At 48.7% G+C, this 25,401-nt stretch overlaps 1 protein-coding gene across 1 annotated transcript in view; it reads right to left on the bottom strand.

Moving 5' to 3' along the window:
* The window catches only part of MYO18B (myosin XVIIIB), a 219,907-nt gene that overhangs the window by 42,963 nt on the left and 151,543 nt on the right, over window positions 1-25,401 (bottom strand). The window contains 4 exon segments of the mRNA XM_021073682.1: window positions 20,337-20,522; window positions 22,601-22,738; window positions 23,731-23,814; window positions 24,576-24,692. Coding sequence (XP_020929341.1) covers window positions 20,337-20,522; window positions 22,601-22,738; window positions 23,731-23,814; window positions 24,576-24,692 — 525 coding nt within the window.

Here is a 25,401-nt window from a genome sequence, read left to right as displayed (position 1 = left end):
TATATTTGCTACACATGCCCAAACATCCCGCCCGTAACCTCTGTGGACACACACACAGCATATACCCGGGGCCCACACTGAGGCTCAGGGCAGGAAGCCATATGGCCAAGGTGTGCTGGGCCATTGGGTGTCAGAAGCAGAACTAGAACTCTAGCCTTTCCTACCCAGGTCTCTGGGGGAAGTGACTGCCCCCTACTCTCTCCATTTACACACTTTAAATAAGTCTTTGTTTTTTTGTCTTTTTAGGGCCGTGCCCGCAGCATATGGAGGTTCCTAGGCTAGGGGTCAAATCAGAGCTATAGCCAAGTGCCTATACCACAACCACAACAATGCCAGATCCAAGCTATGTCTGCAACCTACACACAACTCACAGCAACCCCAGATCCTTAACTCACCGAGCAAGGCCAGGGATCGAACCTGTGTCCTCATGGATCCTAGTCAGATCTGTTTCTACTGAGTCATGATAGGAACTCCTGGAGAAGCCATTTTTGCCTAAATACTGGCTCAGCTAGTATTTTGCTGTCATTTTATTGAGTGGTAACAGTGCCATGGACTGGGGCTGCGATGGTGAGAAGAGGGCTCTGTACTTGATTCTCAGCGCCCACACTTCCCCTGATGGGTTGGGAGTGGCAGAGGCACAGCATCCTTGGGAGGGCACGAGACCCTACACAGAAGGGGAGCGTAGCTGAGGGTCACTGGGGCCAGAAGGATGGGGACAGGGAGGGGAGGGTGATCTGGCTTCCAGGCACTAGCAGGCAACTCTGCCGTGAGTCTTAAGAGTCACAAAGTTTGCAGATAAAACTGTTACAAAAAAACGACAGCAAAAAAACCTCTCTAAGGCTCCTTATAGCCCCAACTACTTAGAGCTCACTGCTTTCCCAGTCCTAAAACTACCTGAACCTGTGACCTTTGCTGCAGCATTTCAGAAAGGGACAAAGAACAGTCACTGGAGTCCAATCCTCTCCAGGTTGACACCCACAGGGCCCTCAAAAGCTGCAGAAGACACCCTAACCTGCAGTGGACCCACACACCCCAGTTCCTGCTGCCTAGAGCTGCCTACCCAATTGCTTCCTGGAAAAAGGGAAAAAAAGGCATTTGATTTTTTTTTTTTTGCTCAAATGCAAATATGACATATCTGTGCCATCCAATCTTCCTGACAGACGAATAATTATATCAATGGAATTAAGTCTCAAATGCAAAAATTATCTGTATTGCCTACACCGACACTACACTGCCGCATCAGAGGGACACTGTTCCACGAAGTGATTATCAAGCCACCTTTGACACGTCTTATTTCAATTTAAATGGAAATGAAGCTCATAGATCTTCTCAGCCCACTACCTCATGTGATTGTGGAAACAGAGAAAATGGACTTTAAAACTTCTCAAGTGGCTTCTGGGTTTAGCATTCAAAGAAGTTAAAGTGTGAGAACAACTGATTACTTTGGACCCCTGGTCCCATCTCTGATCCATCAATACAGTGGGCTGATCTCTTCATCTTTCCCCTGCTCTTCGTTCCTGTGTAAATGTGGTTTCCACCACTATCTCCCAAGGGTTCTCGTTGTCTTAAACTGGTACTCCTCCTTCAGTCCAGCCCCCTCTCCAACCCATGGTCCATAAAGCATCCAAGGGCAAATCTCTATTCCAATCAAGTCCTCTCCTGCTTCAGAGCCTTCAGTGCCTCTTCATTTCCCCAGGTCCAGGCTGTATGGTTCAGCCTAGCAAGCCCTTCACAGGCTTTCTCCCAACCCACCTTCCAAGGTTCCCCTCCTCCCACTGCCCATGCTACACCCACACATCAGTAATTCCCAGTCTTCACCAGTGCCCAAATACACTGTGTCCTTTCATGCCTCTGTGCCTTTGCACCTACCATTCCTCCTGAAATGCTCCTCTCTGCTCTGACAAGTGAACTCCTATTCATCCTTCAAGACCCATTCCAGAGTTAACTCTTCTGTGATGGCACCCCTGGCTCTCCTGGGTATAATCAGCCACTTTCACCTCTGGGTATTGGTACAAGTCACTGGGAGAAGCACACACCCCATCAGACTGCAATTAATTTCCAATTTCTGATTTCTTGCTGTAATGAGCTCCTTATGAATAGGGTTATAGTCAGCCTAATATCCCAAAGGCCTCATGCAGTACCTGGAGCTTAGAAGTCAGCATAAATACTTCAGCATTAGATTCTCCAGCTTCACATTCGTGGCAGGGGCAGCAGGCCGAAGGACTTACACAGACTCTGCCTTGCAAGCCAGCTCCACCGCCTTCCAGCATGGCCCTGGGCAAGTCTGTCACATATCCATCCATCTGACCCTCAGCTTCCTCATCTGAAAAGTGGGAGCATCACTTTACAGTGCTTTGCTGAGGGAACTAGTTGCAGATTCTGGGGTGGAAGGGCTTGAAACACTACCTAAAACATAGCAAGTTTTATGCTCAATAAACAACAGCCCCTTTGCTGTCCTCAGAATTACTGGGTGACTCCTTGTGAAATGTGGCAAGTTTGGGGGGTTTCCCCATGATGACACCACTCCCCCTCCCCCATCTACCCTCTTACATGCCTCATTTTGGCATCTGGTGACCTCAGTCTCATACTCCACTGGCCACACTAGTTTAATGCCCCAAATGCAGTCCTTCCACGTTCTTCCGGCCTCCTCTCCACCAAAACATGCTCATATTTTGTCCCACTCCCTCACTGCCAGGTCACAAGTCATGTGAACATGCCTGAGAATCAGATAAAATCATTACTGCCCATGTGCCACCCACCAGGAAGGTTAGGTCTCATTGTTGTCAGCATCCACATGTGCCCAATGGGTCCAGGAGGGACGTGTCTGGGGACTGCAGACACTGCCTAGGGACACAGGAGCCAGAAGATGGCCTCTTGAATAAAGTCATCCGAGTCATCCCCATAGCCATAGCCCGATGCTAGGCTGGATGGGCACTGCTGGTGCGGGTAAGGGGGCGGTCAGCACAGGGCTCCACACCAGCTTCCGGACCTGGAAACCCGTCCCACACCTGCAGTGGGTCCCCATGCACCAGCGGGCACATCCCCAGTACGTCCCCCACCTGCCCGGCAGGCATCAGCATCAGCTTCCTCCCTGCCTTCGACACAGTATTCTGTGAGGCCCAAGTCTCCTGCAGGTGCCTGTAAACTGTGAAGAGCTCAATGCATACAAAACAGTATTTATCACACTGCTTCTTCCCTCTTCAGATCGCCTTCTTTTTTCAGGCCAACCTGAGGGCAGGCCCCCCTCACCACTGAAGCCCCAGCAGCTGCTGTTCTCAACAAACCAAAGTGCCATCACAGATCAACTCAGGCGCCCAGGAAAGCAACCCCACCCCCACCGCCACCCAGAAAATCAACCCTCATCAATAGTTTTGCATTATTAGATATGTCCCCTGCCCTCCAGAATCAATCAGGCAGAACCCAGACTGGAATTATTGGTATTGGCAATCAATGCCAGATCCTGGCCTTCCCCGTGCTTGGATCAAGTCAATGCCGCCCGTCTGGCTGAGAAACAACGGGTGGAGGTGGGAGCTACTGTCAGGGAAAACTGTGCGTTGACACAAACAGCAAAAGACGCCGAAAAACAGTGGGCTGCCAGGCGTGATAATGACTAGAGATTAAGACAATGGTTTCTAGACGTGATGGGCTTCCATCTGTTGAGGCAAGAGGATGTTACAGAGACACAGACACCCACCATGGCCTCGTTTCCAAGTGGTGGAAAGTTCCGCCCACTGACTGGGAAGTGGACTTTTCTGGTAGTTACAGTTCTCTTTTATCCATGCTATTTTTCTGGGAGGGTTTCAAATGCTTTTGTAATTCAAGGGCGCTGTGTGGCCTCCAGAGTGGGGTTCAGGATGGATTTTTATTTTCTGGACTGAAGAAGGCAGGGTTTCTTAACTTCAGCATGACGGACATTGGGGTGACATGATTCTTTGTGGATGGGGGTCAGGGGAACAGTCTTCTGCATTTAAGGATGTTGAGCAGCACCCTAGCCCCTAAAATGTCTCCAGATGTTGCAAAATATTTCTTGAGGTACACAATTGGCCCCGGCTGAGAGCCAAGCTAAAGGCATAATGCAAGGTGGGAGACCTCATGTTAGAAAAGACACAGATGCTGGAGGAGTCAGATGTGAATCTGAATCCTGAATGAACTGCTTCCTACTGTGACCCCATCTTAAAAGCAGAAACCTCCCCCTTTTGTGACTTCAGTGGGTCTGGCATAAGGAGCAAGGAGAAGGTCGTGCCAGCCACTCCAAAGGCCGCCCCTGGGCCTGCAGCAGCAGCTCCAGGCTGCCAGTGAGAAATGCAGCCTCTCGGGCCCTGTCGTAGACCTGCTGGCTCAGGTTGTGCATTTTAACAACATCCCCCGGTGATGATGTTTCAGAAACACCCAGCACTGTGATCGAGAGCATAGGTTTTGGCATCCAAGAGACAGCTTTCATGTCCTGGTGCCAGTCTTTTCTAGCTTTCCTGCCTTGGGCAAGTCACTTCACCTTTTGTAAGCCTCTTTAAACTGTGTAAAATAGAGATAAAAACACTACCTGGCTCAGAAGGTTGAAAGTGCAAATTTAATTAGATGGCGCGTGGAAAACTCCACTCAGGCGAGGTCAGCCTCAGCGCGCACACAGGCAGTGAATGTGAGTTCCCAGACCACCCTGCCCTCCTCCCGGCTGCCCTTCTCTGACTGCGACATTAGCCAGCCTGGGCTCCCAGTAGGGAGCCATGGAAACAGGGAAAGAAGCTCCCTCTGTACACTTTTGTGATCTTCCTTTTGATGGAATCTAAAATTACACCAGCACTTGGCCACTCATGGTCCATTTACTCACTTATTGACCCAGCAGGAAGGAAAAACAACCGCCAAGTGGTGCGTTCTCTCTCCCCTCCACCTCTCAAGGTCACGGCCCACTGGCACATGCCTCCCAGATGAAAAGCCTCATCAGGTCCATCTTGCAGCTGGGCCCCCAGCTCTCTCAGGTCTATCCTTCCTGCCCTCCCAGGCACTCAGGGTCATCTCCTGCTTCTCATCCAGGGGCCTGGCTTAGGGAGACCAGCACTTTAGGAAGGCAGGCGTGATTCCAACAGCCTCTCACTAGTTTCCCTCATCAGAGACTCGGCTCTTTGGCTCTCTCCCAGCACCAGGGAGCATGTCAGCTACAGCCCCTCCAAGCCCTGTCTTCCCCTCATTCCCTCTCTGGAGGCCAGATGCTGTCCTGGAGAGATGTGGTCTGAACTGGGCAAAACTGTCTAAAAATGGCCCTATGTTGATTAGCAAATACAAACTAGTATATACAGGATGGATAAACAAGGTCCTACTGTATAGCATGGGGAACTATAGTCAATATCCTATGACAAACTAGTGGAAAAGACTATGAAAAAGAATGGATACAGACGCATAACTGAATCACTCGGCTGTACAGCAGAAATTAACACAACGCTATAAATCACCTATACTTGAATAAAATAAAGTTTTAAAAAATGGCCCTGTATTTGAGTGGGACCCGTGGGAATGTCTAAAGTAGGTCTGTGAGTTTCCTGTGCAGATCTTAGCACTTGATGACACCCTTTCAACTTTTATCCAGAACAAGGTGCAAACTATGGCCCCTGGTGTCAAACCTGGCCTGTGCCTGTGTTTGTAAATAAAGTTTTACTGGACCACGACCACTCTTGTTCGTTGACAGCTTGTCTGCAGCTGCTGTTGGAGATCAGAGGTTGAGACAGAGGGACTCTATGGTCCCCAAAGCTGAAAATTTACCTGGCCCCTATTCTAAACTCTTGAAGTTCTATACTCTGTAGCACTAGGAGCTGATGATTCTCAAACGTGCGGATTCAGATGTTCTATTAGGTTGAGCTGCATGACATCAATGACATTCAGTCGTTTTGGAACTGTGCCAGGGGCAAAGGCAGATGGTCTGACTTGACCAGATTTCAACATTATGTATGTCCAGTGATTCAAGATTCTGCAGGTCCTCAGATTCTGTGGCTGGAAGATCTGAGGTTTGAGCACTGCAGTCCTAGGGTGCCATCATTCCAAGTGCAAGATTCCACATTGCTGAATATTGGGTAGCCAGACTGATAGCTAGGAAGTGCTGTTGCATTAGAGGAGGGAAAGTTATGGATATTAATTAGCAGACAATGAAGGGGTTAGCTAGCAAGTTCACTTAAAAAAAAAAATGAAGGCAGGTGTGTAGGTTGGGGGGACCTTGTTGGAAAACTGGAAGCAGTGCAGAGTGTGGGTGACAATGCCTGCAGCCTGGCCGTCCCAGGACTAGGGGGCTCCAGGCACAAATGGGGTTTAACCTAAAGGAGCTGAGGACCCAAATGAGACCCGCTGAGCATGCTCTAGTTCCAAATCAAGCTCCCTCATTATGGCAATGGCACGATTTAAAAAAAAAAAAAAAAAAAGCCACATGGGCGTTAAAAAAAGAGGATTGGAAACGAAGCGGCATGCATGAAGCCTGGCTAACTCTACCCAGAGAAAGTCTGGAAGGGACTGAGAATAAGACAGAACCAAAAGGGAAGAATCAGGGATCTACACAAAACAATCGTGCCTGCTTTCCGCAACTACTGAGCACATCCTAGGTGGCTGGTGCAACTAAGCAACTCAATTTCTAGTTTTATTTAATTTTAATTCACCATGAGGAAAGTAACTACCACACTGAACAACACCATTCCAGAGGATTCACATGCATGTGGTGAGGTGGAAAATAATCTAAGTATCCGGGAAACCAGTGTGCTTCACCTGCCCAGTGTGCCAAAACCATTGCACTGGGGGAGAAAGCTGGAGAAACTCTCAGGTTCTAAGAGCCTTTGAGTTCTGTGCTTCTGTGTCCAAGTATGCTAAGATCCTAAGGGGTGTTATTTTTACTTATTTACTTATTTTGCTTTTCAAGGCCGCATCTGTAGCATATGGAGGTTCCCAGGCTAGGGGTCAAATCAGAGCTGTAGCTGCCGGCCTATGCCACAGCCACAGCCATGTCAGATCCAAGCTGCATCTGTGACCTACACCACAGCTCATGGCAATGTGGAATCCTTAAGCCACTAAGAGAGGCCAGGGATCGAACCCGCAACCTTGTGGTTCCTAGTCAGATTCATTCCGCTGTGCCACGATGAGAACTCCAAGAGGTGTTATTATTCTATATTCTAAAGATCTACAGCTCTGAACATTAGAGGAGGGAGAGATGCACCCAGGAAACCCAAGGGATTGCTACCGAGAGCCACCATCCCTCTTTCAAGATGGCAGAGTCTCAGTTTTACGCATGCAAGTGTCTCAGGGCAGTAGATATCTGAACCCCTCCCGGGTGTGTGGTTAACTTTTGGGGCCCCACTCTGGAAGAGTTAAGAAGAAAGTGATTCTTAACCATCAGAAGTAGATGGTGTTACTGGGGGAAGAGATACAGAAGCAAAACAAACAAATCACTGATACAAAGGCAGGAACCATAAGCTAAACTGGGCAGCAGACAGTGTGACCGTGGTCTGAAAGGGAGAAGCCTGGTCTCTAACCTCTCGTCTTCTCACCCATAATATAGTCGTGGTGAGGTACCTACACCAGGGCCCCTCCTGTCTGTCTGAGTCACCTGAGGGTCTGGTTAAAAGGCAAAACATGACTCAAAGGTGTGGGATGGGGCCTGAGATAACTGTGGCCATGGCTGCTGGTCTGAGAAGGACACTGATTTGGAGGAAGGTCACAAGAAGTTTGGGAAAATGAAATAACATCGTGTTCAAACTATGCCTCAGCCTGGCATGAATGGTAGGCTGTTATGTAAATAATAATCATAATACTGACAACAATAATAAGTAAATACAAACTATACATAACTCAATTTACAATCAACCTCCAGCCAACATCGTAACAGGACAAATAAATACATAATCCCGCAGAATCACAAATCAAGGTTCTTTTTACCCTTTCCTGATGAAGAGCAGTCTTCATTCCCGCCTCTAGTTAAGTGAGTCTTAACTATCAGCATCATCACACAAAAGTCAGAAGTATCCTACAGCCCCCGTCTAAAAATCAGACCAGTTAAAACACAGAGATAATATCAGACGTGAAACAGTGTCCTTGACCTGCAGAAAGTCTTTAATGTTGGCCCCACATTAAACTCCCACATAAACTACTCCATCTAACACAGACTCTTGATTTGCATACTTGAGTTCTTCCAGCAAAGGCAGTACCCCTGGGATGCACAGGGGTAGGCTGAGCCAGGGCAGGTCTTGGGGTGGGAGGGCCCTAGGGGAAATGAACAGGGGACAGCTGGGGACACTCAGAGCTGCCACACTCTCAAGCTACCAGAAGATTGGCATCACCAGTCCTTAACCCAAGGTTGGGGCAGACAGGAAATCACCAGGCAGCCTTCGAGAGTTTTACTCCCTTGTGGTTTTTAGCAGGGGTGAGGAGGTGGGACTGGGAAGAGTTATAGTTTATTGACATTTAATATGTGCAAGACACTCCTTCAAGGAGTTCTCATTGTGGCTCAGTGGTTAACGAATCTGACTGGGAACCATGAGGTTGCGGGTTCGATCCCTGACCTTGCTCAGTGGGTTAAGGATCCAGTGTTGCCCTGAGCTGTGGTGTGGGTCGCAGACGTGGCTTGGATCCCGAGTTGCTGTGGCTCTGACGTAGGCCGGCAGCTACAGCTCCGATTAGACCCCTAGCCTGGGAACCTCCATATGCCGCGGGAGCGGCCCAGAAAAGGCAAAAGGCAAAAGGCAAAAAAAAAAAAAAAAAAAAAAAAAGACACTCCTTCAATCTCCAGGTTACCTCAGAACCCCTTTATAGATAAGGAAACTGAGGTTCAAAGAAAGGAGATGACTTGCCCTGTCCACACAGTCTGCAAGGGCTAGTACCATAGTGATTGCAACTCGTTCTGCTGTCCATTCCCTACTCTGCTTTTCCTTCCAAAAGAGCTTACAGCAGGAGCTGGCAAACCATAGCCTCTGAGTCAAATCTGGCCCATCACCCGTCTGGTTTTGTAAATAAAGTTTTATTGACAGGCATGTTTGTTCACTGAGGCATTGTCTTGGGCTGCTTTTGTGCTCTAGCAGAGTGGTTGTGATAGACACAACATGGTTTGCAAAGTCTAAAATATTTAGTACTTGGCCCTTTACGGAAAACACTTGCTATTCCCTGGCACAGTGCATTTAATTGCTACCTGGGCACAACCTCGTGAGGTTTGGCCAGGCTCTCAGGAAGAAGTGAATACCATCTTATTTCTGACTTCTTTTCCTTTTGTTTACTTAGAAGTCACATCAGCCTTCTTTTTTTCTCCCCACCCACCAAGCAATTAGTTCACAAAGGCAGGAGTCTGAAGGATTCCCCCTAAGTGTTTGTTTATAAGCTTCCCTCCAGTAGGATGCTTTGTGTCTAAACCACTGCCAAACTCTAATAACAGCATCGACCGCGTCATCTCCCCCTAAAAGCAAACAGGAAGCCTGGCTCAGCTGCCCAGCTGGGTGGATGTCAGCTGCGGACAGCTGCAAATTGCCTGAACAAGGACAGATGTAGCTTGTTTTTGCCTTTCTTCTTCCATCTGAAAACTTTTCGGGGGGAGACGAGAATGCTGTTAGGGAAATGAATGTGTTGATTCTAATTATCTGAGCGGGCGGCAGAGGTGACATGCAGCGGGATGGGCTCCGAGTCATTTACCTGGAATGCAGCCAAGACAGGGCTGGGGAAAGAACAGAATTCCAATGAAGCTGGTGCCCAGAACACTGAGAACAAATAAGGAGGCATCTATGAACCCACGAGTCATAAGGGGAGAGAAGCAGCACGTGGAGGGCAGAACTCCCAAATTTGTCAACCTGGAAAGGATGTAACCACTGCCTAGGCTTATGCCTCTGCTCTGAAGCTCAGAGCCTGCCTCTTCTCCAAGAGGCTGTTCTGCGCTCTCTGCTCTGGGTCTCACTGTCCTGGTGAGGATGGTGGTGGTGATAATGATGACAGTGATGAGGACGATGATGGCAATGGCAGTGATGGTGGGAGTGGTGATGCTGATGATGGTGGGCATGACGGTTATAGTGATGACAACGAAGGTGGTGGGTGGTGATATCAGGCACTAAGGATGGCGATGGTGGTAGGGATGATGGTGGTGATGGTGATGACGACTGCTTGGCCTGAATGTTTGCTCCCACCTCACTGATACTCTGAAATCCTAACCCCCAAGGTAATGGTTTTAGTGGGCAGGGCCTCTGGAGGGAATTAGGTCATGAGGACAGACCCCTCATGAATGGGATCAGTGCTTCTGTAAACGAAGGCAGAGAGATCCCTAGATTTTCCACTGTGTGAGAACACAGCAAGAAGGCAACAGCTATGAACCAGGAAGAGAACCCTCACCAATATGGGACTATGCTGGTGCCCTGACCTTGGACTTCCCAGCCTCCAGAACTGTGAGCACTAAATTTTTGTTGTTTATAAGCCACCCAGTCTATGGTGTTTTGTTATAGCAGCTGAAACAGATTAAGACTGTGATAATGATAATGACGATGACAGTGAGTCTGCTTTGTGCCCGACACTGTGAGAAGCTTTTAAATGCATCATCTCATTAAATCTTCCATGAAATGCTGTGAGGGAGCTGCAATGATTAGCCCCACTTTATAAGACAGCAGAGACACAGAGAAGGTGAGCATCTAGGCCAAAATCACACAGTAGGGAAGCAACAGCACTGACATCTGTATCTAGTCTCCTAACTTCTATTTCTCTGCTGCTTCTGTCAAGCTCCTCTTCATTCAATGTGAATTTTTTCATGCCCGCCATGCGCCAAGCAAGGTTCAAGGGTAAAGGTAAACGCTTTTCCTTCTGTAAAGGACCAGTTCATTAGATGAACTGATAAATTCCCTTTGGCTTAAGCCAATTTGAGTTTTGCTTCTGTTACTTACAACCAAAAGAGCCATCATTTAGACCAGTTCACTCATGCATGTTCACTTAACGTACACCTGCAGCTCCAAAACAGCCAGTTGGCCAAAGAACACCATTTTCTTTACCACTGCTTGTTCTCTCCTCAAGTTCTGAGGTCCCTTTCTACTTTCTCATTGCTTGAGCTCAGCCCCCAAAACAGAACCACCCAGAGTGCCAAAAAGACATGAATTCCCTTTCGAACCAAATTATGAGATGACTTCAGAACATGGAAGAGTCTGACGCAGGGCTACCTGGATTTCCTTAGGACCACCATCTCCTGCAGGTGTCCAGCTGCGACGGTGATCGTGCTTTTGCTTGTGAAGATTAACCTTCCCAAGCCTCTCTGACATACAGTAAGTGTAGCTTAATCGTATCTAAACAATTTCAATTGGATTTATTTCAATAATTTAATGTATACCTGCACCATTCAATCACTATATCCCCCCACTTTTCTTTTCCTTTTTTTTTTTTATAAGTAATTGACTATGGGGAGTTAAGTTACTCTGATTTCCAGCAAGTCTAAAGTGACAAAAGTTCAAATGATGAAGTCTCCGGGGACAAGATTAGTATTTGCTCCTCCGTTTGCCATCTCCAAACTCCATGTGCTATTTGTAATTGGTATTAGCAACTTTAAATTCTGATTAATTACTGGAGAGCCTGTTTTCGATGCAAAAACAAAGCCACAAGTCAGGGAGTAATAGACCCAATTATTCCGAGGTAGGCTTCCCATAATAGATATTATTACCCAGATATCTCATCTCGGAGGCAGATGCAAAGAAACTCATTTCATTAGATGATAACCCCTCTTGAATTGAGACAAGCACATTCACCATGTGGGATCAGGAGAGCCTGGAAGAGCTCCGTTTCAGAAACGTGTCTGCAGCTGGCGATAATGGGTTCTAAGTCCCTTTTAGGACCAAGTTGTTTTTGGTTTTTGGGGTTTTTTTTTGTTTGTTTGTTTTTTGTCTTTTGTCTATTTAGGGCTGCACCTGTGGTATATAGAGGTTCCCAAGCTAGAGGTCAAACTGGAGCCTTAGCTGCTGGCCTATGCCACAGCCACAGCCACGCGGGACCCAAGCCACATCTGCGACCTACACCCCAGCTCACTGCAACACCAGATCCTTAACCTACTGAGCAAGGCCAGGGACTGAACCCACGTCCTCAGGATACTAGTCAGGTTTGTTAACCACTGAGCCACGATGGGAACTCCAGGACCAAGTTTCTTTTGTACAGAAACCTTTGTAGGGAGAAGAGCAGGAGACCACGGTGCCTGGAAGGGGGTGATACAGAGGCTGCCTCCTCCCCTGCCAGCTGAGGATGCGGGAGGCTGTTCCTAGTGGGGAGTGAGACAGTGTACGAACAGTTTATAAACGTGTTGGGCCATTCTGGATCACACTGAGATAACGGGGCAGTAATTAGGAGAGCTATTTCCCTGTCAGGAGAGCTATAAAAGGTGTTATTTACACCCTGCTCATGGCCCCCAGTGCCCTCCATATGGAATGCCGTTTTAAATACTTCAGTTCTCAGCCAAAATAATTCATCTTTATGCTCTGAAGTTCAGAGCCATTGGTGGGCGCGGGGGTACACCAAGAGTTTTTAAAATGAAACCCTTCAGTCTGGGTTTGGTGGATGCCCCGGGTGGGTGGGGGAGGTTGTGGGAGGGGCTGTGTTCTGACTGAGAGTTTGGAAAACAGGAGTCTTTGGGCAGGCCCCCAAACCAAAACAAACCAAAAGCAAAAGCCAACAAAATACTAAACAGAATCTGGCTTTGGGCTTTCTGAAGCCCTTACCAGCTGTGGCCAGATTCTCAGAAGACAAAAAGAAAGAACCAGAGGGAGGAGAAAGGAGCCAGCAGGCCTTTGGGGACAGTCATGTGACAGGCGGGGTGAGAAGCACAGTGGGGGGACTCGCTTGGGTCTTTCTGAGTAGATCTGATCACATCCGTCTCATACATGAGGTGGAAGAAGGTCCTCAAGAGGACAGAGTTCTCATGAAATAACCTGGCTTAAAACAAGACATGAGCCACGAGCCTCCTGCCTCCAAGTGCCTGCCCCTCCCCGCTGCCCACTCCCAGCCTCCTAACAGCGGCAGGGTGAGCCCACCCCAAGGAGACCCCAAGGCCATGGTGTGCAGGGACCAGCTCTGATGGGCTTGCAAGAGCCGACGGCTGAATTTTCAGGAATTTTGCAAGCCAGATGTTACATATGATGACGCATTATTAAAACTCGAATAACATCAGCTTACAATTAAGTAAGTCATGTTAAAAACAAAGGTAACACATACTCAAAATACGCTGCTTCCTAATGGTACTAATACTTTACCGTGCTTTTGAAGCTATTTATGCCATCATATCTGTATGGTGGAGAAGCTTATATGACAGCTGGCTGCTATGGATGGCTTCCCAATTCCACACTCAGCGAGGGCACACTGTTGGGTAGAAATCAGCCCGGAGTGGGGGTAAGGGGTGGGGGGCTGGCACCACAGAGACTGGAAAACACTACAAGCCAGGCTCCGCCTGCCCTGGAGAGCCGGTTGTTAGCATCTGCCAGCACACGCTCTCCTCAGATCCAAGTCCACCGGAACCACTCCCTCGCATCAGTGGGAGGCTTTCCCCTTAGAGGGAAGTTCACCAGAACAGAAGGGAGCCATCCCCTCAGCTGTTTTAGGCCTCATATTCCTTTTCACTTGTTCCCCCAAAGGTGGAAAATATACCCCAAAGTAACACCAAATAAATAATTCATAAGCCATATATAATTGATGCTGGGTTTAACAGAAGTAGAGCCGTAAGTGGTTGTCTATTAACTATTTATGACTTTGCCCGGGCTGCTGACAAGCCAGGCTTGGTGCAGAGATCACACCCATGCTCCCATGTTTTATTTAAACATTATTAAAAGTACACAGTTGGTAGTGAGGCCTTCCATTCCACTCAGAATTAGATTCTGCTGTGAAGTAGCCTCTGGGTCTCGGAAAGGTTGGGACTGGGCTTTGCTGGAACTGCTACTGTTTCCTTCCCATGTAGGGTGTAGGCTGCCTCTTCCACCTCCCCTTGAATTTTTCTCTTCTTGATGTGACCCCCATTAGAGTTTTCCTGTGACCCGAGGGACATCACATCACCCGCCCACCTGTCCTGAGCCTCAGTTTGATCATCTGTAAAATGGGGAGTATCACAGGCATTACCTTAAGGATTACTGTGAGGATGAGGTTAGAGAGCTATTAATGGGGTATTTTGCTCCCCAGGAAACACTTGGCTGTGTCTGGAGATATTTCTGATTGTGATAACTTGGGGGGGCACCTTGCATCTGGTGGGTAGAGCCCAAGGATGCTGCTAAATGTCCAACAAGGCACAGGAACCCCCCCCCCATAACAGACCATTATTCTGCCCCAAATATCAATAATGACAAGATTGAGAAACTCCAGATTACAGAATCAAAAGCTATATTACCTTTTATGACTCACTTTTTAAAAATGTACTGAGAGAGTAAACATTATATGTATAAATTTTATGAGGAAGAGAATGGGTTTCAGCCAGGGAGACCCAGGTCCAGATTCTGACTCAGCCACTTGACTGTGACTGAGACTTTGAAGTTAGTTCCGTTTTCTCATCTTAGCTTCTTTGTTGGTCAAACAGGGAGAATGACCTCAAAGGGCAAGGCTTAAATGAAAGAACCCATGTAAAGTCCTGAACCCAATGCCTGGCATGCAGTAACAGTAAACAAATGCCAGCTCTCATCAATGTCACCCCCAGCCATCGCAGGCATCAGGTGGGATGTGGACTCAGCACTGGAAGACTTGTGATGACATCTGAGTGGAAGAAGAGAGCCAGAGGGAGAGTGAGAAGAAATGAGAAAACAAAGTACCATCTATTAAGCACCTACTGTGTGCCATCACTGGGCACTTCTACATTCACCATCTCACTTAATCCTCACAGGCACCCAATGAGATTGGCTGTATTTCGCTCCCATTTAACACATGGGGAAACTAAGGTTCTGCCATGTTAACTCAGCTACCCAAGGTCTCATACTTCAAGTTTGATGGTCTTTCCACCAACCTGTGGTGAGATGAGGTGTCATCCCTCCCAAAATCATATCTATTTGGAACCTCAGAAGGCCACCTTTGTAGTAGTTAGTTGGGGTGAACACAAAGCAATGTGGGAACACAGAGGAGGTACATAACTTAGTGACAGGTGGGGTAACCAAGGGTCTCCTGGAGGTGAGCCCTGACCTGAATGTTAAAGCCTGAGTAGGCAGGCAGAGGGATACATGAGAACAAAGACGAGGAGTCAAGAAATAACTTGGTATTGGGGCCTGAATAAATGTGTTTGTGCTTGAGCAGATCATGCAAGGGGGTGAGAGGCAGACAACTAAGGGCAGAAAATCTACAGAGGCTAGATTTCTGGGAAGCAGTTGGGGCTTTGTTCCAAAGGCAGTGGGAGCCAGAGAAGACTTCTTAGCAGGACAGTAGGAACCCAGTAAGATGTGTCCCTTCTAGAATAATCTTCTGTAGGGAGGAGCAAAAGTGGTGGAACCCTAACCTTAAATCAGCAGCATGGCTGCTAATCTGTGTGAGCCAGGAAGAGATGGGCCACCGCAATTTTCAACTTGGGTCACTGGGTGGTGAGCAAGAGTGGGGGAACCAAGATACAAGGTAACTGTGCAGCCCAGACCAGAGGGGCTGCAGATTAAAATAAAGATGGGAGTTTCCACTGTGCTTCAGTAGGTAAAGAACCCAGCCTGTAGCCATGAGGATGCAGGTTTGATCCCTGGCCTTGCTCAGTGGGTTAAAGACGCAGTGTTGTCACAAATTGTGGCATAGGCTGCAGATGCAGGTTGGATCCTGCATTGCTGTGGTATATGCCAGTACCTATAACTCTGATTCAGCCCCTAGCCTGGGAACTTCCATATGCCTCAGGTGAGGCCCTAAAGAAAAAAAAAATCCAGAGGGCGCAGGGTTGGGACATGGGATGGATTTGAAAAATATCTAAGTAGAATAAAATCAGCAGCATGGCTGCGAATCTGTGTGAGCCAGGAGGAGATGGGCCACTGCGATTTTTAGCTTGGGTCACTGGGTGGTGAGCTAAGAGTGAGCAGAAGTGCCATCTAAGTTTTTTGAGACCTGGAAAGCTTGTGAAAGGGATGCGAGGCTCAAGGGACAGTTAAGACTAGAGGGTGAGGCCAAAGTGCTGAAGGGTGAACCCAACAGGTGCAGCCTCCGAAACCAGTATGTGTGGCTAAGAGCAGACAGAGGGGAAGCTTTCCTGTCACCCTCAGCTCTTCCCAACTGCCCCTGACCCCCTTGGATACCCTGTCCTGGGGCTGAGGTGGTCTCTCCTGAGCTCTGTAACTACTGAAAAACAATAGGATATAAATCCACAGATGAGCTGTCTCACTACTCCAAAGACAAAGGACTTGAATGATTTAGAGCCAGAATATTCTTTTCTCCATAATGGATCCTGGAGTCTCCAGGAATAGTACATTTACGAAAATTAATGGCAAAATCTCATTTTTCTTTTTTTCTGGGATGAGAAGTTCCATCAACGGGGTAATTGATCCTGATCTGGATGTGCTGGTGCGCCAGCCAGGGTGTAAATCATTCACACGAGACCATGCACAGCCCTTTAAACCAACACCAACAGTGACAAATGGTACCAGCAAATGGGACAGGTGGAAATGAACACAGAGGGGAGATCCATCAACATCCTTCCCACTTCTTGCTGGGCCCCAGAATGAGAGATCCTTTGCGGGGATCTCCCACAGCAGGGCCACTTTGCAGCAGGGCTGGGTCAGCGGGCAGCATGGAGTCCCAGGGATTAGCTTGAAAGCACTCGCAGGAAAGCCAATGCCAGACCTGCTGCTCCTGACTCTGCAGCCCCAGGCCAGACACCCAGCACGTCTGCACCCGGGGTGGGGTGGGGGTGGTGATGGAAGCATGAAGGAAGACAATATCTGCAAAGAGCCTAAGCACAGAGTGACTCATACATGTTTGTCCAGGGAATGAGTGAATGAATGAATGAATGCTTGGACCAGAGAGTTCAGAAATTCATTCCATCCCTCCCAAGGAGATCCGAAATTTAAAAAACAGAGGATGGGAGTTCCTGTAGTGGCTCAGTGGTTAATGAACCCGACCAGGAACCATGAGGTTGTGGGTTTGATCCCTGGCCTCACGCAGTGGGTTGGGGATCTGGTGTTGCTGTGAACTGTGGTATAGGTGGCAGACGTGGCTCTGATCTGGCGTTGCTGTGGCTCTGATGTAGGCCGGCAGCTGTAGCTCCGACTGGACCCCTGGCCTGGGAACCTCCATATGCCACAGGTGCGGCCCTAAAAAGACAAAAGATGAAAAAATAAAAATAAAAAATAAATAAAACACAGAGGATGAAAGGGCAGTAGTTAACTCAAAGAAACGATTTATGGTGGTGCCTGGGAGCATGATGCCAACTGTCCTTCTAAGGACCCTCCAAATCCCAGCATGTGGATGCCTGGTTTTGCCCAGGCAAGTCCTGAGTGCCTGTTGCAGAGGAGCAGATAAAATACACAAGGGATGGCCTTGGCTACAGCTCTCCACTCAGTGAGAGCTCCTCTGTGGGGGGTGGTGCATCTGGTTCCCCGCTGTTCCCAACGTCTACCACTGGGTCTGGCTGGGACTGAAAACTAGAGATATATATCAATTGCATGAGTGAGAGAACCAGAATGCTGACGGCCTTGCAGGTTCCTGGTGAGGTTTGTTGAAAACACACACACGGCGCAGCCACCCCATCTTACAGGGGTGCCTTGGAGGAAGGGAAATTGGTGGCATAGACTTGAACCTGGAGAGGTGTGATGCCATCTCTTGGAAGGGTCCAGGATGCCCACCAACAGGAGGGGCCTCAGCCACAGGGCTCCTCTGACAATGACAGTGGTCAGGGGACTCTCCCCGAGCTGTGTTCCGTCCATACTGTGAGCTTCTTCAAAGAGCAGGGCCCTTCCGACTCCCTGCCCCTCCCTTCAATGCCCACCCCCGTGCCAGGCTGAGTCGGTGCTGCATGAACAACCAGGTGCTCATGGACAGATAAGTACAACCAGGAAATATGACAGCATCCCTTCCCCCCAGTGGGAAGAGCCCAGGGCCCAAAGGCAAGGGCCACACTTGAGGGCAAGTAGGTTGGGTTAGGACAAGGCTGCCAGCTGCCCTGTCTCTGTGAGCCCTGCTCATTCACAGAATGATTACAGAACACAGCTAGGCAGGAACATGCCCTCCCTCCCGTGGTGGGTCGAAGGGTAGCCGCTAGAAGTTACGTCTGCCCAGAACTGTCAACATGGCCTTATTTGGAAAAAGAATCCTTATAATTAAGGTAAGGACGGGGAGATGACATCAAACTGGACTTAGGACAGGCCCTAAATCCAATTACAGGTGTCTTCCTAAGAAAAAGACAGGGATATCTGAGACACACACACAGAGGAATGAGGACCATGTGGAGCAGAGGCAGGGATTGGAGGGACCTAGCCATAAGCCAAGGAGCTCCTGGAACCACCAGAATTTGGAAGAGTAAGAAGAATTCCACCCTGGAACCTTCAGAGGGAGCACAGGCCTGACAATACCTTGACTTCAGACTTTTGGCCTTCAGAACTGTGAGAGACTAAATTTCTCTTATTCTCTTGTTTTAAGACACCTGGTTTTTAGTAATTTGCTAATAAGGCAGCGCTAGAAAACATCACCAAATCCCAAACACACCAAAATAAAAAGACTAGTAAAGCCTTGGTAAGCTTACCCAGAATCTTGCAATCAGCAAACAGGGAAAGATGCAGGTCTAATTTCAGCGTACATGCAAACTTTGTGCTTTAATTTTGATTCATATGAGTGTGCTATAATCTTTTCCATATTTTAGGGTCTTTAAAGGTCGTAACTTGTCCCTGAGAATGGGAGTAGGGATGGAGAGAAGAGAGGAGAGAGCAAAAGAGAGCAGAGGAAAGAGGAAGAAAACCACTCCATGATCTGACCAGAAATCCTGAGCATCTGGCCAGTTAAAGAAGACATCAGAGGAGGAAGGCAGGGATGTTCTCTTACTCCAGCCAGAGCTGGCAGGAGGGGAGCTGGGCTGCATGAGAAACAGGGCCGGTTAATGAGGAAGTTATCCTGTCAGTTGGAAGAAAGAGCCTTGCCTTCACCCTGGGCCATTAGGGGTGGAGGAACTGGCAGTCACAGACTCAGATTTTGTCTGGGAACCTGGGTCTCTGTGCGGAGCCTCATCTCCCCACTCTCCACCCCCCACAACAGCCAGGTTGGTGGCCTGTCAAGGGTAAAGCTAATGGGAATGACCCTGGCCGTGGCAGGCAAAGACCCAAGAAATATACTTGCTGAGGGAGGACAAGGTGGTGAGACCTGCCACAAAAGCAAGAGTGGACAGGGCAGACAGACGATGATGCGGATTTAAAGACCTTTGGGCCGAACCACATCATGCTGTATCTCAGAGAAGGCTCTACAGGAGCAGGCAGAGAGGTGCCAGGTGCCTCCCAGGCTACAGAGGCAGAAACCTGGAGTCTCTGGAACCGTGGGGAAAAGGAGGAACAGGTCCTCTCAGATGCTGTGATTCCTACAGGAAAACTGTTCTCAGGAAAATACAATGAACTATGAAGAAAACTTCCCATGGGAAAGAAACAAATTTTAAAACACACCTTGGCCCACACCAGAAGGCAAAGCATGGCTTGGTGAATGAAAGCATAGACTACAGAGTTGGACAGATCAAAGCCTGACTTGTGTGTGGCCTCAGGTAAGTGACTGTTTCACTCTGGGCCTTAGTTTGGCATGTGTGTGCCCCTGGGCCTCTGTTTCCCCATGTGGAAATGGTGACAAGAACAGTACCTACCTCACAGGACTGGTATGAAGGTTTAACCCAGAACCTGGCACATAGCAAGTGCTTAATAAATAGTGGGTTTTGCATGATAAATATTGTCTTTTACCTTAGTGGTTGCTGTTAATAGCCCAGAAAGAGGGCTGACATTTACTAGCTATGACCTTAGACACATGATCTTACCTCTGTCAAGCCTCCAGTTTCCTCATCTGTAAAATGGGATAATAATACTGCCTTCATGAGGTTGTTATGATGATTACAGGGTATTAAGGGTGTTAGGACTCCAAGCAATGGAGACATTTAATAATTGTCCATTCTCTGCTCTTGGCATGAGGCCGCTCGGCCTCTGGAGGAGAATGTGTGATGCAGTCAAGTAAGTCTGCAAAGGTGCTTGGAAGCCACCCAGCAGGAGAGAATGCGATTGGCTCACTTTGGACCCGCCCCCAGAATTTGCAGCCAATGGCAATGCCACCTCTCCACCCATCCCCCTTAGGCTTCTTCCCTTCTTCGGGTCTACCCCACTGGCTCCAGAGACCAGCCCCTGAGTCTCCCAACTTGAAGGAAAGAGGGCTCCCTCTCCTAAGCCGTCCCTCACCTGAGGGCGGGCACTGGGGACAGCACTCACCAGCTCCACGCACCGCCGGCTGGCCTCAGCCTCCCTCTGTACCAGCTCTTCCATGTCCGCCTTCAGCTCCTCCAGGCGCCGCTGGTAATATTGGCTGTTCTCCCGCTGCTGGGACTCGGCTGTGGCCACCTGGGAGAGCTCCTCGCCCATCTTGATCAGGCTGTCCCGAAGCCGGATCACCAAGACCTGGAAAGCACACACCCACCTTGGAGTTAGAGGCCTGGGGCTGGAAACAGGGAGCTCCAGAAAGAGAAATCCTTTGCTGAGTCTCTGTGCATAAGTTTATAAAGCAATCGGGATAATCATCCTGATTTCTGACACAAAAATGAAGAAAACACAGGAAATGATAGCTGCTATTCTGAGAGGCTGTGTAGTACAGTGACTGACTCTGAATATGTTCTGTGTTCAAATCCTACCTCTACCTCTTCCTTGCTGTGCGACCTTGAGCAGGTTATTTAACCTCTCTGAAAGACAGGGATGCTGTCAAGCTTGAACACATGAACTTATGCAGAAGGCTTAGCTCAGCGCATGGCACACAGGATGTGCTGATTATGGGTTAGGAATTCATACGGCAGCCTTCATTCAGCTCCTGCTTTGGGAGGTTGGAGTGGTGCAGTGCAGAGAACGCCACGCTGGGGGGGTCCACACCCCTTTCCCAACCTGGGTTTTGGTTTCTCGATTTGTAAAATAAGGAGGTTTGAGCAAATCATCTCTCATGAGCCTCAGCGCTAATATTTTATGGCATGTTTCTTTGTGTGTGTGTCGGGGGGAATCCATGAGGACACAATGAAACTATGAATAGAGAAAAAAGAGCCTTGGGCATCACCAGTGCTACAGAAAACAAACCCAAGGGCTGTTCTGCAGAATTCATTAGTTGGCCAACAAGCCTGGAACCAATCGATTCTGATGGGCAAATACTCAAGTGTTGACATAAAACGGAGCTGGCATGAATATTTTAGGTCCTTGATACGGACTCTGAGCCCCTTTCCAGATCAGAGACTGAATAATGGTCTAAAAGGAAAGCTTTATGATTCATTTCCTCTTCCTCTTCAAATGGAGCCTAGCAACCATTTCAAAGGGCAGCAGGAGTGTTCTAAGAAGAGTAGTCCTCAAACTGTGTCCCCGAGGCACCCATCTTAGGCAATTCCAAGAACCACTGAGGGTCAAGGCAAAGAAGAATTTTTCTCCGACCTTCAACCAGAGCAGCCTTCCTAGACACCAAATGCCCAAGAGGGAGTCGGGAAAAAAATGTTTCAAAATAAGACGTGCAGCCTCCCACTGTCCAGACACACCATCATACTGTGAGTAAGCCAGCTGCAGCAGGGACACTGGAACCTGAGATCAGGATGGGGTGAAGGTCAAGGGGCAATCTACTCCTGTCACTGACACTCCCCGGCTTTATGTTGAGTAAGTTGCTCGACCTCTCTAGGGTCACCTTCTCGCCTATCCTGCCTGCCCCAGGGGACTGTGGTGAATGTCAAGGGCAGTGGCTGATGTGGAAGGTTTTGGCGATGGTGATATCCTCCGTGAACGTCCCAGGCCACCGGTGTACAGAGCTACTGTGAATATTATCACTGAACCCCACCCCATCCCAAACAAGTCTTACCTACCCTTCAAGGTCCAGCACCAACACCACCTCCTCCTGGAAGCCTCCCTGATTCCCCACCCCTAAGGGACCTCCATCCTCCAAGCCGCACAGCCCTCTCTCCATATTATGTGTGTTTATGTATATATCATACCAGCATCTCCTATAAAGCTCTACGTTTCTGGAAAGCAGAGTCTGTTTAATATACTGCCTCCCATGCACCTAAAACAGCCTAACACACACTAGGTGCAAAATCAGTTTCTGCTCAAAATGAGTGTTGGGTGCATATGTGGCTGCGCAGGTGGATGGAGGTGAGCAGAATGGGTTCAATGGATTAAAAGATGGACAGAGGGTCAAGGTCTGAAAAAAAGAAAGAATAAAGGATGAGAGGAAAGAATACAGAGTAAAGGAAGAACAAATGGAGAGGGGACAATGGGTGGGCCAGCAATGGTGTATGGAGACAGACAGGAGGGGGAAGGTTGAGTGGATGGGTAGCTTGCAGGATGGTGTGACTGAAGAAAGGAAGAGAGGAGGGAGGGAGGGAATGCAGACGGGAGAGGGATGAGTAACACAGATCCAGAAAAAGGCACAGGCGTGGACAGATGGAGGGTGGGAAGCAGGGCTTATAGGAAGCCCTCTCAGCTCTAGGTCTCAGCAGTGTTTACTCATCTACAAGTACCTCAAATCGCTTGATCTGCACTTTCTGGAACTCCGTCTTGTTCTCCAGGTCACAGATGACGGCCTCCTGCCTGCTGACGATGGCTCGGTCCACAGTGGACTGCTCCAGGTACTCAATGCGCATCTGAGCCACCTGCAGCTGGGAGCAAACCCACGAGGAGGGTGACCACCCTCTGGCCCCAAGTCCCCGAACAGGGGACCCTGGCCAGACCCAGCCCCGGGCCCACCCACCCTGCTCTTCCTCAGCTCAGGTGCACGTGCACGAACTGCCAGACCCTCACACTGGACCCCGCCCCCTGGGTCTTGGGTGCTGGGAAGTGATGCTTCCTGTGCTTTCATCTTCCAAACAGGCCTTTCAGTTGCTTCTCTGCCTGCCTGTCCTACCTGGACCACAGCCACTCTGTGAGGGCAGCAAACGTTAGCCTCAAGGACACAACCAAGAGGAGTGGTTTGGGGAGCACATGGATCGGGGTTCCCAGTCTGGCTCATCCAGCTGGATGAGTCTGGAAAGTGTCCTTCCCTAAGCCTTGTTTCTTCATTGCCATGTGTGAGGACTAAGGGAGGTTAGTGCCCACTGCATGACAAGCAGCCAGCAAATGGCCACACCTGCTTTCTTTTTGTTCCACTTGTTGTGCCCACAGACACCGCTGGAGACTCGGTCACTCTGACAGCCACGTGCAATGTGGGCACAGGCAATGGCTCTAGAAGAGCTTTGAGAATTTCATGGATAACAGCAACCCGCTAGGTAATGAGGGAAATTCAGGGGTGTTTGGAGGAACCATGACTTCAAAGGAAGATTTCACAAAGGAAGATGAGCCTGTCTTACACAGACCAACCCCTTTTCCTTGGAGCCGTTTCTCCGGGAGAGAAATTCTGCACCGAATGCCTGATGAGTCTTGCTGAGTGGGGCACCTATGGATGCTGAACAAGCATGAGCAGGAGTGAGAGTGAGAGTGCGTGTGTGTGTGTGTGTGTGTGTGTGTGTGTCTGTCTGTCTGTCTGTCTACCTGCCTGCATGCTGGGATTGTTCTCATTTCATCCAGCATGCATCTGAAGTTGAATAACTGAATGACCAAAAGACTGATAGTTCCCAGGATCCTCCCCCATGACATGGTGGTACTGAGGACATACTTGTTCTTGAAGCTTGTGCTTCTCCTTCTGGGCCTCCTCCAGCTGCAGCTGCAGTTCTTGGATCTGCCCAATGTCAGCAGCAGACTGGTGGGACAAAAAATGTCATCTTGATGTTTTGCCAGAAATCTCTTCTTCATCCACCCATAGCTGTCTATGAATCTCAGAGCATCTACGACAACAGCTGATTCCAAAAGGGTACCTCTCATGTCCTCTCAGTGTTTGCTGAGTCACTCCTACTACATAAGCCCATAGCTTTGGTCAACTGTCCAGCACTTTATTAAACACCCCGAAGAGCCCAGAGAGAATGAGCTGGCTACGGCACTAGAACCAGAATTCTGAGGGAAGAGAACTATTCTGAGTGTCAGGTAACTGGAATTCTGCACCTGGCTACCAGCCTTGACAAGCCATGGACCCTCTCTGCACCATGTATCATCATCTGGAAAATGGGCTGAGAGCCTCTGCTCATTTCCTCTACATAGAGTTTGTCCAGAGATTAAATGAGGCAATAGAGAGTAGAGGTCCTTAAAAAGAGTTGAACCAAATGGTTGAATGTGACTATCCCCAAAGGGAAGGATTCCAGAGGGTAGGAGGGCCCCTCGCTTTCCATTTTTCACATGTATTTATTGTTTAAATTATTTATAATGGGCATATAAATCTACTGCTTTCATAATTAAACAAATAAACTTCCACTATGACCAAAAATGAGTGCAATTCACAATTCCTAATAACTTTGTGGCATTTATCCCTCCGAGGTCCTAAAAACAGTGGTCCAACCCTATCACCATCTCAATCCCTCCACCTACCCCACCCAAGGCTGCCAAGCCCCTTCTGCCTGAGGCCGTCACCTGAGCAATGAGGTCCTTGTGCTTCTGCATGAGGTCGTTCAGGTCATCCTGGTCCTCGTCGATGCGCTTCAGGAGGTCCGCCCTCTCAAACTGCAGCCGGTACAGCTGCTCATCCACCTGGTGGAGGCAGGACAATGGTAGGGGGTTGCAGGGGGCTGATGAAGAACAAAGAGGGGCTTGCCTGTGGGAGTGTCAGGTGAACGGACATCTCCCTGTGAGGGAGGCCATGGCTGTGTCAGTGCCTTACGTGGGCATGACAGCTGTGTGTGTGTACCTGGCATGCATGCAAGTGTGTGAATGCAGCATGTGTGTCTGTGAATGGATACGTGTCCGTGTTGAATGGATACATATCTGTGTAAACTCACCCAGGAATCTGCAAACATACGATGGATGTGTGCAAGGTGCAGAGGTGCGTGTAATCTCAGGATTCCTCACGGAGCTGTGCTCTGTTCACAGGTACTTTCCAGCACTTGGCCTGCGTGTAACGTGCTCAGTAAATATGGCTCAATTTAGATGCACATTTAACCTGGGAGGGCGTTTATTTTGTGTGTCTGGTGACTTTGTATGTGAGTGTGTAATATTCATCCCTGTTTGTGTGTGAACGTTTGTGGGCAAGTTCCCCTTAATCTAGCACAAACGAAATCTGAGACTAAAGGGCAGAGAGGGATCTTGAGACAAACTTTTGCCTATAAGTCTCAAGCTCTAACTAAACTTTAGGATTTTATGTTTTGAGTAAAAATCTTAGCCAAGCCTGGACAACCAGAAAGGCACTAGAAACCCACACCTGGTCTTCACCAACAGAATAGATCCATAATACGTGTTCATT

The sequence above is a fragment of the Sus scrofa genome, chromosome 14 (assembly GCF_000003025.6).
Source record: "Sus scrofa isolate TJ Tabasco breed Duroc chromosome 14, Sscrofa11.1, whole genome shotgun sequence".
Classification (NCBI taxonomy): Eukaryota; Metazoa; Chordata; class Mammalia; order Artiodactyla; family Suidae; genus Sus; species Sus scrofa.
The sequence above is the reverse complement of the archived record's forward strand: the minus strand, read 5'-3'. Positions and strand labels throughout refer to the sequence as shown.